Genomic DNA, 13,691 nt, shown 5'->3' on the forward strand with positions numbered 1-13,691 from the left:
GGTCGCGGCCAGCCACGGGGGCCCCTATGGATAAGAATGTCGCCAGGCGTCGCCTTCCGGCGCCTGGTGACCCTGCTCTTCTGACCACTCATCCTACGCCTGAGAGCCTGGTCATCCAAGCCTCGACGTCACAGAGTGCTTTTCCTACAGTCCCGCCAGATAAGGACTCTAAGAAGCTGGAGCAGTTCGGTAAGAGGTTGTTCTCTTCGGCCAGCTTGGGGCTGAGGTCAGTGAACACTGCTTGCTTTAGGCCGCTATTCCCACGCGGTGTGGGATACAGTTGCGCAGGTGTTGCCTCAGTGTCCTGAGGCGATCCACGCTGTGCTGTCCCAAGCTGTTGTTGAGGGTAAAGATGTGACTAAGTTCGCCATTCGGTGTGGTTTGGACACCGCAGATTCACTTGGTAGGGCGATTTCTACGACTGTGCCGCTGCGTCACCATGCCTGGTTTCGATCTACCTGGTTCTCGCCCGATGTCCAGAGCTCGCTCATGGACATGCCCTTTGATGGCACTCGCCTGTTTGGCGATAAGGCCGACAGTGCACTGGAGCATTTTAATGACTCGCGCGCTTTAGCCAAGTCCTTGGGTCTTTCTGCAAAGAGCCCGGCCACTCCTGGTTTTCGTTCCTTTCGTCGCCGCGGCAGGGGCGCCCAGGCACGTTCCTTCACCAAGCATGTGCAGAACCGGCCTCAGCGCGGACGCGGCTTCCGCAGGGGCGGGTCTGGGAATCAGTGTGGGGGTCAGTCCACCTCCGCCCCCGCTGCTTCTACCGCCAAACCTTCCTAATCCGAGCTTTGTGGAGCATCCCACGCCGGTGGGTGGCAGGATCCGCCACCACCTCCCCCACTGGCGCGAAATCACATCGGACAAGTGGGTGTTGCAGATCATCCGCAGGGGTTACTCCCTTCCCTTTCAGTCCTCCCCTCCAGCCATGCCACCTCGGTGCCACCAAATGTTGGGGGATTAATTGATGCTTCTTCAGCAGGAAGTCATGGCCCTGTTGGTCAAGGGGGCCATCGAGTGCGTTCATGGGCCGGAAGTAGGGAGTGGTTGTTATTCCCACTACTTTCTGGTCCCCAAGAAGGACAAAGGGGGCCTGCGCTCCATCTTGGACCTCCGGAACGTCAATCGCTTCCTCTGGAAGAAGTTCAAAATGCTGACTCTGGCTCAGGTCCTGGCTGCCCTCGAGACTGGATGGTAACGTTGGACTTGCAGGACGCATATTTTCACATGCCCGTCCTGCCTGCCCGCTGGCGTTACCTGCGGTTCACGGCAGGCCAGGAGCATTTTCAGTTTGCCGTGCTCCCCTTCGGCCTTACCAGCGCCCCTCGGGTGTTCACGAAAGTGATGGCGGTGGTTGCAGCTCATCTGCGCAGGTCAGGGGTGTCAGTCTTCCCTTAGCTCGACGACTGGTTGTTGAAGGCGGGCTCGCCCCAGGCAGTCGTCAACCACCTTCAGACTATGGACGATGACCTGCATTTGCTGGGGTTCTCCATCAACGTGCCGAAGTCGCACCTGAATCCCTCTCAGAAGCTCCCCTTCATCGGAGCGGTTCTGGATTCGATGCTGTTTCGGGTTTATCCTCCCGAGCAGCGAGTCCGGGATATTCAGGCTATGATTCCGATTTTTCAACCTCTATCCCGGATTTTTCAGGATGACCCTCTGGCTTTTGGCCCTGATGGCCTCCTGCATCCTGATGGTGACACATGCCAGATGGCATATGCGGGCTCTGCAGTGGGACCTGAAGTTCCAGTGGGCGCAACATCAGGGCAATCTGTCAGATCATGTCCAGATCTCGGAGGGCACTGCACGGCAATTGCAGTGGTGGCTCACAAAATCGCGACGGGGTCAATGGCAGATCCCTCTCCCTTCCCCAACCGGAGCACACAGTGGTGACGGATGCGTCCCTCCTGGGATGGGGTGGCCACTTGGGGAGAGGCAGAGATCAGAGGCCTCTGGTCTCTGGCGGAGTCCTTGCTCCATATCAATCTGTTGGAGCTTCGGGCGATCCGACTTACACTGAAGGCATTCCTTCCCTCTGTCCAGGGAAGTGTGGTGCAGGTGTTCACGAACAACACCACCGCCATGTGGTATTGCAACAGGGCGGGGTGGGGTCCTGGACCCTATATCAGGAGGCTCTGCGCCTCTGGATGTGGCTGGAACGTCAAGGCATTATCTTGGTGGTTCAACACCTGGCAGGTTCTCTGAATGCCAGGGCGGAAAAACTCAGCTGCTGGTGCTTGATGGATCACGAATGGCGTCTGTGCTCGGACGTGGTGCAAGGTCTCTTTCAGCAGTGGGGACAGCCTTGGTTAGATCTGTTCGCCACCGAAGAGAACGCGCAATGTCCTCAGTTCTGTGCATTGGAATTTCCAAGGGGGCACTCGCTCAGCGACGCTTTTCATCGCGAGTGGAGCTGCGGTCTGTTGTTCGCCTTTCCGCCTATACCACTTCTGCCCAGAGTGCTGAAGAAGATTGGTCGCGACCGGGCCTAGGTCATCCTTATGGCTCCGGATTGGGAAGATACTGGTATCCCGAGCTACTCAGCATGGCGATCAATGCCCCGATCCGACTGCCTCTTCGGGAGGATCTTCTGTCACAGCAGCTGGGGACGGTCTTCCACCCGAACCTGTCCAGCCTCCACCTCCATGCGTGGAGATTGAGCGGCGACAGTTGACAGCTTTCGATCTTACTCCCGATGTCTGTGATGTCATTCTGGCAGCCAGGCGTCCCTCCACTAAGACGGTATACACCTGCCGGTGGAACAAGTTTGTAGCATGGTGCACAGCAAAGGCTGTGGATCCCCTTTCTGCCCCTCTTTCTGAGGTCCTTCTGTTCCTACTGTCTTTGGCCCAGCAGAGCTCTGCTCTGGGCTCTATCAAAGGATATCTTTCGGCCATCTCCGCCTTTTTGAGGCTTCCAGATCAGCCTTCTCTTTTTAAGTCTCCGGTTGTTAATCGTCTCCTGAAAGGCATTACGCACACATTTCCTCCTGTGCCGTTCATAATGCCTCAATGGGACTTAAATCTTGTCTTGACCTATTTGATGTGCACTCCCTTCGAGCCCCTTCATACCTGTCATTTGCGTCTTCTCACTCTCAAGACGGCTTTCCTGATAGCTATCAACTCTGCCAGACGAGTGAGTGAGTGAGCTCCAGGCTCTTTCTTCCAAACCTTTTCCTTTCGGTTCATCCGGACTAGGTGGTTTTAAGGACCCGTCCTCCTTTTATGCCAAAGGTTGTCACGCCCTTCCACATCGGGCAGACCATCACTTTGCACACCTTCTTTCCGCCTCCGCATCCTTCGAGAGAGGAAGAGAGGCTCCACCGTCTGGACCCAAAACGTGTGCTGTCGTTCTACCTGCAGCGCACACGACAGTTCCGGGTGGATGACCAGCTCTTTGTTGGCTACGTGGTGCCAAGAAAGGTCGGGCCGTGCACAAAAGAACCATCTCTCGGTGGGTCGTTCTGTGCATCAAAACATGTTATTCATTGGCTAAGAAGGAACCTCCAGTGGGGCTGCGTGCCCATTCTACCAGGACAACGGCAGCCACTACTGCCTTGGGACGCGGCGTCCCCTTGCAGGACATTTGTCGGGCAGCTACGTGGGCCTCGCTGCACACGTTTACCAAGCATTACTGCCTTGATAGTCCGGTCCAGAGAGACGGCTTCTTAGGTTGTTCTGTTCTCCGTAACTTTCTGGTGTAATCTTGTTCGCAGACCCACCACCGGGATTTGTATTGCTGGGGTATCTATTCTATGTTATGTTATGTTAAGTGAAATTTGTTGAGCGCACTGACACCAAAGGTTTCCTGGCGCTGAAAGACAGAGGGGAGTCAGAAGGGACAGGAGCGGTAGGGCCTAGCAGGGTGGAGGGAAGAGGAAAGTTTTAAACAGTTTCCTAAAGTGAAGGATTCTATCACCAACGTGTCTCTTTCAGATGCACAAGTTACTACTTGTGTAACGATATATCTGTAAGAGATGTTAGTTAGTGATAGATTTATTACCTCCCCACCCATCCTCCCCGTTCTGCGAACTGATTCTAGGGTTAAGGTCATCCCTTTCAGGGCCCTAGTTTCTTGGCATCAGTGGTCCGTTTCATGCATGGCTCTGCGTTCCTGGCGCGGAAAGTCGTATACAGACTGACGTCAGCGCGCATGGGTGGCGGTTAAGTAGTCTCCGTTACGTCATCTCGGCGCTTACGACGCCAGCGACGGACGTGGAGCCGCACGACGCCACCTACTGACGCGCAGGGGACTGCTACAAAAACTTTCCGGATCCAGTCTAACGCCTGGGGTCATTCTAAGGCAAGGAATCTATCACTAACTAATGTCTCTTACAGATCTATCGTTACACAAGTAGTAACTTGTGCTTTATTAGTGGAAACACAAAAAATTTGTTATTTATAGGTTTAAACAAGTTCTTCTAAGAAGACTTGCATTCCACGCTGCAAAATCCTTGAGACTGGTTCAGGCCTCTGTTTTAGGACCCGAAGTAACAGTGAATCACCTGGATTTATAGGTAGAATTGACTAGGTTATACTTGATGAATACATATTGCAGGTTTTCTACAAAACGAAATTGTGCACTTATTGTGCTACATTTGCAGTCTCTTACATAGTTCACAACACCAAAAGTGTTGAAAACCCACATGATGTATCTTATGATGTCCTTTTCATGCTTGTAAGTCTTGTTAAAATGGCCGTTTAAATTTAGGTGCATGGAAATACACAATATCCATATTTTGATTGCAAGCAGCATCTGCTAGAATGTTAAAGATTATCTGTGTTTGTAGTCCGTTTGCTTTTATGATCAACAAGGCATTAATGCTTAATATTTTTATTGTAGCCTGTTACATCGGAGGTGTTTGTCTCGTTGCCATTCGTTGGTAAAATATGCTTGTTCTACTGCAAAGGAAAATATACACGTGTAGAGGTAAGGGCAGCTTTCTTTAAATTACTGCAACTACTGTCTACCTCCTTTTTGATTTTCTTTGTAGGGAAACTCAGATTTTACGTATGATTCTCTTGTTTAGATGGAAACCTTAGCATATTTGTTTTCATTGAGGCTCAAATGGTTACCTCACAATTGTTAGTATTTCCATCACTTTCATAATGCAGAGGCTAACACTGGAATATGAAGACAATTGTGAACAGTGAGAACTCTCAGAAGGATATTACTAAAGTTGTCTTATGCTAATGTGGTTTTAACATAGCAGCAATGGATGCCTGCTCCACATACTTATTGATGATGATGGATAGAAGAGTTACACCTGTTAGCAAGGTTTCAGCTTTTTCATTGCCACTCACCTGCCTCTAAAACCATACACATACATTGTACAGGAGTGGCATTACCAGCGTGGAAGTATGACAGTTATAGAAGCAGAAGATGTGATGGTACACCACCTACTAGGTTATGTTATGGAACTACATCCCAGTTCAGATTTGTCAGGCCCCATGCCTTCCCCACTTCTTGAAACAGCTGAAGACTTAACTTTTCAAACAACCACTTGTGGTAGTATAAACTCTCCATATGTGAACTGTGTGAGGAGTACCTTGCTTCACCTTGATCCCTATCCGCTGATCGTAGGCGCTGGAAGTAGGGGTGCAGCGGTTGCTGCAGCAACCCCAAAATATTCATGAAGTGGTTCAGAAGGTGACTGAGCAATAAAGAGGTCTTTAAATTTTGGTTTTATCCTGTAACATTTGCTGTGTTACAAAGACAGAGGTCAAATGTCAGGCAATAACGTCTGGCAAATGGCTGTTTAACTTGGAGATTGGTGTTTACTTTAACTGCAAAGCCAGACGGATGATTCTGCAAAGTGAACTGTGGCAGTCTTGCAGGGATACAGTAGACTCCGTTTTTTTCTAATGCATACAATTTAAATAGATGTGAATGAACTATACCAATGTTTCAGACTTGATCAGCAATACGGAAAGCACAAATGAAGCCCAATTTTTTTTTGTAATCCTGAAATTTTGAATCAGATTTTAATAGGATCGAAATAAATCAAGACATACATATTTTCTGAAACCAAATTTCAACACATAATCGTACCCTGCATACACTGTCAGTGAAGACTATTGTTAAAAAAATAAACTTTAAAATGGGCTGAGAGCCCACCCATTACTTATCAATGCATATCATTAGTTGACATCCACTTCACTCTTGTTTCCTTGCTTCTTACTGGCCACGCCTCATGCTGGATGCCCACCTCCTCTTGCAGTCATCTTTGGACTTTTGTCCATGCCGTGGAGCATGGACCCAGCACAGATTCATGTTTGCGGTTAGTGTTCTTCCACTGGCCTCACTTTTCTGATGGTACATTTTAGGTCGAGCCCTGTGCCAGCGCACAAGCGCTGCACGGGGGTTGATCTGTGGTAGTAGAGTACGGGAGAGAAGCCTCGCCCACTCCCCCGCCCATCTTTTTCATTGGCTTGTGTCTTTGTCATTCCTAAATGCTGCCTTCCGATTGGTTTATAGGCTTGTTAGTCCCGCCTTATCACGATCATGTCGTCATTTGTATACTTCCAAGTCTACTGGCCCCTTTACTTCGAGTGTTGTACAGTATGTGTTATTTAGATTGTGAGTACTATTTTCTTCCCGTACCTTCTCTCCTCCCAACCCTCCGCACAGTATGTGCCTTTTTGCCCTCCCGTTGTTCGTGCCTTCTCGCCCCCGCTCGCTCTCCCGTTTGCAATGCAATCAGTCTTGCATAAATGCGAGTCCTATTGCATTGCAAATGCTTGTTTTGTTTATTTTGGCTGAGCACCCAATAAGCGTGCATGGCACTGTAGGTCTCCCCACCCGCCGTCCGTTTCTATACCCACTCTCTCTGTTTTCAGCGCGTTTGTTTTGTTTCTCCCCGCCCTTGTGCTACTTAACCCCTCTCCCCTATGCTGTATTTACACATATTTCGTGGATTTTTCCCCTGCCAAAAAGATATCAGTTTTAAGCGCTCGGATGGGGACCGAGAGGCACTATGCAAATCGGCTTGGAAACTGCAATTGTTTGGTGACCTGTTGTGCAGTCTTGCTGCAGGGGCCTTATAGTAAAGGGAGGATGGTATGCTCCTTTAGCGAGGAGAGATGGCAAAAAGAAAATAGGACCTGGCCTTCTACCTGCAGAGACTGACTTTATATGTTTTATCAGCCTAGTAACCCTTTTCACTTGAGGTGCTTTTTACATGAATTATTTATGCCTTGTTTATATTTTCCTTTCTTTCCGCTTTTTAAACCATACACTTAGTCGAATATACAGCTCTATTGGTTTTAAAAATACTTAACTGGAAAACATTATATTTGTCGAGTGGGTTGGTAAAACGTTTTTGTTTTGTATTTGAGAAATCTGTAGTGGGTTAAAGCTTCTATCTTAAGAAAAGTCGACTTCTGTGAGGTAAACATACTTTAAAAGAAAAAAGTACTATGACTCTGGCACCGCTGGCCGTGTCATATAGCTTTAAAAAAAAAAAAACTTTAATCCAAGTTGTACAGCAGCTTACGCTGCTGTACAACATGTCTAAAAGAACATTGATAACGCCAATAGATTTTGCAGAGGCAAAACCTATTGGCTTGTCAGTAAGAAACTGTGTTTTAGCAAATGTAGTGTCTATTTCAATGGAAAATATACTTTCTATAATTGATACTGCGCTACCATGCTTTAGTAACATATTTGCAACAGTGTTTTCCAAAAAGCACCCCCAGCTACGTACTAGCCACTTACTAATGACCCGCTGCATACATTTGCTACATTTGTTCTTTTTTTTTCTTTTTTTTTTTTTGATACGCTTGGAATTTTCACAATCTTTAGTGATGCAACATTGACTGCAGCACCCCAAATGTTTTCCAGCTCCACTGCCGCTGACACCCTCGCTCATGTCACTTCTCACCCCACTGTGGCACCCCTTTCTTCTCCCTGCGCCCTTTTCCTAGTGAACCGAGAAGCTTCCTCTGTATTTTGACTTTTTGTTCTTTCTTATTTCACCAGGGTAATCCCCCTCTTCTCTTATACATCCTGCATATCCTAGCCTTGTGTTTATTTTATGATTTCCGCATGTATATTAAATCACAAGATGTCCATCTATTATACATACATTAGTGTTGTGTTAGGAATAGAAAAAGTTTTTTGTTTAAAAATGTAGGTTTGTGTCGAGAATTACTTGTAAACATGTAGCCAAAACCCACAGTGCATCAGCATGCAGACTCCATCTTAGTTCCCCTCACCCTCCACATTGCCCCCCACCCACCATTGGTTGCTCTGTCTTCGAAACAACGTTGTGGCAAGACAACCGTATGGTACCAAACAATATCGAATTTCACAGTACGTCAGATGCAAAAAGACTCTTAATCAAGGCATCAACTAATGTTAAATCATGTTAGCTTACCTTCTAGGTTGTATGAAAGTGTCTCCTTGAGGGATGGAAAATACACCATTTTGATCATGTCCTCAAAGTCACATGAAGTTGGCTCAGTCTGATTGGTATTGCATTTGTATTCTGTGTGTTCCTCAAGATCATAGCAGACAGAGCTGTTCAGCACATCAGTATTTGAAATGTAAATGGGCTATCTGGAACATGTAATTGTAGGTTGACTCCAGAAAAACCTAGACGACATTACTTCTGGGGCATATGAGGACATTATTCCGATGAGAGATCATAGTCCGATAAACCTGGAAGAGCCACAATTTATGGATGATGAGGGGCCCGAGTAAAACAAATTGTATTGAGTTTCAAACAACACTGCAGAAGTACAGAGACACCCACCCCATGTTAGATTTCAAGTGCTGCCAAAAAGGGATGTTGAAAACACACACGCCATAAATAAAAATAATCAAACTACCCATCAATCTGCTTCGAAACACAAGGTAATTTGGACCTGAAAAGACCTTTGACAACGAAGAAACATTGCCTTCCAAAGGTTGAAACTGAAGGCAGTCCATAATCCGGTCCTGCATCAGAACCAAAAGAGCCTCAACACTGGTAAAATTCTTCACAACAAAAAGTCCAAGAGCACAGTTAAGTATGTCTCGACACTAATTCTGGACTATAAAGTTGATAATCTGGACGTGAGGCAAGAAAGAGTGTATTTCAAATGCTACACAGATAATGTTCTGACAGGTTTTCAGAAGGATTTGTTTAGGCCCACAAACATACCTAGATCAACCAGTTCTTCAGCAGAGTCTACCATCTTATGCAAGTCTTTTATTTAACTTAAAATTACTTTTAGGAGGTAGTGTCATCAACTGAATGCCAGAACTACACTCCTATGTGTTCTAAAACCACTTATACAGTGTTGAGATCATCAAATTACATTGTTGAGATCATCAAATACCACGGGGCCCAAATCCATATTTTCTGTCTATGCCGCTTCCTCAGACAGACTCAGATGAAGAAGAATATCAGGCCCAACCATTTGAGGTCTTTGTGTCACGTTCAAAAGATGCAATGGAACAAATGCAGAGTCAGACGGTGAAGAACCTTTAGAGCAATAGCTCTTTAGAACAACACCTCCAGATGAAACTTCAACATACCATGCTGTAATTCAACTAGCAGCATTATAACTTGGTGTAACAGTTGACGTAGAGTGAGTAGAACATGACTTCCTTATTGAATTAAGACAGAGACAACATCCCAGTTTTTACCAATGTCAAAAACAATCCTAAAGAACTTGACAGTTTTAAAAACCCTGTAAAGTCAAGATGCTTAGAGGAACATTAGAGGTATATTAGAGACGATTGTATAGCTGTGCATACTGTTAACCAAGGAGCTATGGAATGGCCCTGATAAAGCAATTAAGCTACCTTGATGTAGCCTTGAAGAGCATTCACACCTCAGGCCCACCTCCTGTGAGGTAGCATTGCTTTGGCATAGATTCACAATGTGAGACAACTGTGCTTTGCCATATCTATTAGAAGAGTAGGTTTATTTAGTTTAAGTAATGGCTCTTTCAGACATCAAATTACCCACTGCTCACCCTCTTCCCTATTCTTCAGAGTGAACTTTTAGGGATAATTAATATTCCATGTTAGATTTGCTCGTTAATAGTTAATCTGTCAGTTATACTTTGCATATGAGCGCGCAGAAAGGACCAGTGAATAAAAAGGCATCGGCAAGAGTGGATCAGTCCACAAGCTGGTTGGAGTTGCCATGGACGCCATTGGGGCCTTCAGCAGGTGTGCAGAGCTATCGTAAGAGTTCCTTGATCCAGTCTGCTGCCTGGGCAGGTTCACATAGTGAGCAATCTGTGGTTATAAAATCCACCACAAGGAGCGTTACTGAACTTACTAAGTAACTTGTACTTTACTTCATTAGGGAAATTGGTCTAGCCTATATTTTCATTTGTGTACACTTGTTAGTGGTACCTGCCTTCTTACAAAACAGACCAACCATTTCTCTTGGGAAAATCCAAGTCATTAAAGCTTTTATGGGAGAATTGCGAAAACTATCCCACTTAGAGCACCACATGTTCCAAATTGGAATCTCGGCATTGTCTTAAGACATATTGGTCCTTTTAAGCGATAACCCTCATACTCACTGACGTACATGACACCACACAGACTCAACGTGACGTACGGAGGGGAGGCGCGACAATTTCCCAGGTGTGCCCACCTGGACGCTGACTTCGCCCACATGACCAGGGAATGCCAGTGGTTGCGTCCCTACTGGGAGGCGATATTGGCCAAGATACAAGACGTGCTTGGACAGGAATTGGCTCCGATGATCCATACATACTTACTGGGTCTCTTCCCTATGCCCCCCCAAGTGTAAAGTGGGAAACCGCCTTATAGACCTTGCGCTGTGCCTTGCTAAGCGAAGGATAGCCATGGACTGTCACCTAGGGGGCCACAGGTAGCGGTCTGGAACAGAAATGTCATAGCGTGGGCTGGGGCGGAGGGCAGAACATTGGTGTGGGAAGAGGCCAAGGGAGTGAGATTGCGCCCAATAGCAGACCAATGGAGGGAGGTGCTGGTAGAATGGGAGAATCCGAGGGGAATCAGCAGTGAAGAGGATGAGGCAGAGGAAAAAGCCCGGGTAGATGCTGGGACTTATACCCACCGCGAGCAATCTCCCTATGCCCAAAGAGATTGAACTAGACAGAGTGAGGGTCGTAAGTACTCAGGCCTTGTGTGTACTGGACTAGGTGTAGGAACTGAGGTGGCCCTGGGTTGGGGGGGAGGGAGGATCCCCCTGATACCTCTGCTCTAAAGATGTTTCACGATACGTTCTCCACAGTGTGAAGATAAAAAAGCTGCGCGCGCACCGCTCCTCGGCATAAATGGTTTAGTTTCTTAATATTTCTTTTTACTGGTTCTTTTCTTTGTTTGTTCTTTTTCCATAAATTAGCTGCACTTTACTGTTTCAGTTCTCCTTCATTCCTTGTGTCGATGTATGTGCCAGAATACAGTGTTTGGCAGATAAAAGTATATCTCATTACAGACCTGTATTATAGTTGGCCGGCGGTGGTGTGTACTCCCCAACAAGTCTATACAAATGTCATTAATACATCATGTTTTGTTTCTTTGATGAATCTTTTTGCATCCAATGTATAATAAAGGGAAAATGCCAATAAAAATATTTTGACCAAAAAAAAAGCCCTCATACTCACTGCAGGCAGAATCATGAAAAGTTGTTGTTCTGGTAGAAATAACTTATTGCACCTTTGGTAAGGTCCCAGCACAATCAGTGGAAGAACCTTTCGTTCAGGTACACAAAGACAAGACCGTCTTAGGCACACATTCATGGTTTCTGCCAGTGGTGGCATCCCCTTTGCATGTCAGTCAAACCATTAAGCTCCCAATTTTTAGTCCCCTCCTTCAATTATGGGCAAAAAGGATGCTGCACTCATTACATGTGAAATGTGCGCTTATGTGACCTATAGTTTGGATAAGACCTGTAGAAAAAGCAAAATTGATTTTATTTCTCCTTTGAAACCACGTATCGCGGGTAGGCAATTTATTAAGAGGGCATACCAGTATTGATTATGTGGTGCCTTCTGGTTTGGTATAAACATGCAAACAGACAACTCGCAAACATTTGGTGGACTATTGCCAACACTGTATTTCTTGCACAGACATTCAGTTGAATATTGCCATCAAGGTTTTTTTTTGGGAATATTTCACTTTTAGATAACTGTAATGTAGTAGTATGGTCATCTGCTCACACATTAAAAATATTTTGTCGATATTCATGATAACAAATAAGCACAGTGGGCCAAACTGCTGTTAAGACATTTACTACAGCCACTTTTTTTTTTCTGCCCACCATGTCGTTACAGGGCTGGAAACTGGTATTGAGTTGGTGTACAGCTGCAAGTGAAAAGTTTATCTGATAGAGACTTCTAGTTGTAGATTCCTTATCTCTGAATAAACTTTTTAATGTATATGGCTTCTCCGTATTCTCTTATGCCCCGACACTCAAATAGTGGTGTCAGTTTCCTCAGATCCAGGAAAAGTTGCATCTCAGTTTAATAGCTGTATGGGCAGTATTGCTGGCTGAAAGCAAATGAACTGTTTAAAGTTAAACTCTGAAAGAACAGAGGTGTTGCTGTTTGGCAATGAAGCCTCTTATTGGAACCCCACTTGGTGCCCCTCCCCCCTCCAATATTTGGCTACTGCCAGTCCAGAAAGCAAGAACCATGGGGGTCATTTTTGATGCCAAGTTAGCCTTTGTTGACCTTGCAAACCAGGTAACATCTTCCTGTTTCCTCACTTTGAGGATACTGAAACAAATTCATCCCTTCCTTCCAATGGAGTTAAGAAAAACTGTTATGTAATGCCTTATATGTAGGCTCGCTAAATCTCCTACTAAATAAACTGTAAACTCTTCAGAATGTAGCAGCTCTGGTGCTGATGAATCTTCCTAAATTTTATTCAGTTTCCCAAACTCTAAGAGACCTTCACTGGCTACCAATCAGGGCAAACATTAAGTTTAAAGATGTATGCTGGGCTCACAAAGCCTTAAATCCAGGTTGGTCCTGTCTTCTTCCAAGAAACTTTTAAATGCCACTTACCTACACACACCTGTGGTCTAGTGCAGCCAGACTAATAAGTTCTAGAATCATAAAAGCTCATTGGGGTGGAAGACGTTTCTCTCATGTTATATCTAAATGGTAGAACTCCATATCATGAAGATAAGGATTGATATCTAATCATCTAATTAACATTTTGGCAATGAATAAATTGCGACAACCAATGGCTTATTGAATTGACATTTCATTTATTTCCATTTTTTTCACCATAAGTTGGATTGAGTTTGTTTAAACCCAGAACAATCTGTTTACTAATTCGAGAATTTTCTTAAGGTTTTCACCTGTGAGCAAATGTGCGTGGAGACTAGGGCCACACAGGCCCTATAATTGGAGTTTTGCAATTTTTGGGATCCATGACTGTTGGACGCCACTCTACAGCACGCTATCTTAAAACACTGAAAAACGAGTAAAACACAGTTCTTTTTACGATTTATATTTTAGTGAGTGCCTCTACCACCAATTTTGTTGTTCTAGCTTTCACAGTCATTCAGCAAGAGAGCACCCAATCATGTCATTTGACACCATTTCAAGTTTGACAGAGAACAGAGCGAGCACTTTAGCTTATACAACAGAACAAGCTTCAGAAATATACGCATTGATACAGGATGTAAAAGCGTCAGATTTGCAAGGAAACACAGTCATCCAACAATTAAAACAATTAGAGTATTC

At 45.5% G+C, this 13,691-nt stretch overlaps 1 protein-coding gene across 1 annotated transcript in view; it reads left to right on the top strand.

Annotated features, from left to right (window-relative positions):
• TDRD7 (tudor domain containing 7) overlaps positions 1–13,691 on the top strand; it is a 991,711-nt gene that overhangs the window by 680,246 nt on the left and 297,774 nt on the right. The window contains exon 12 of the mRNA XM_085636595.1: positions 4,846–4,932. Within this exon, the coding sequence (XP_085492721.1) occupies positions 4,846–4,932 (87 nt within the window). The remainder of the gene's footprint in view (positions 1–4,845; positions 4,933–13,691) is intronic.

Source organism: Triturus cristatus, chromosome 2_1, assembly GCF_964204655.1.
Source record: "Triturus cristatus chromosome 2_1, aTriCri1.1, whole genome shotgun sequence".
In the NCBI taxonomy this organism is placed as follows: domain Eukaryota; kingdom Metazoa; phylum Chordata; class Amphibia; order Caudata; family Salamandridae; genus Triturus; species Triturus cristatus.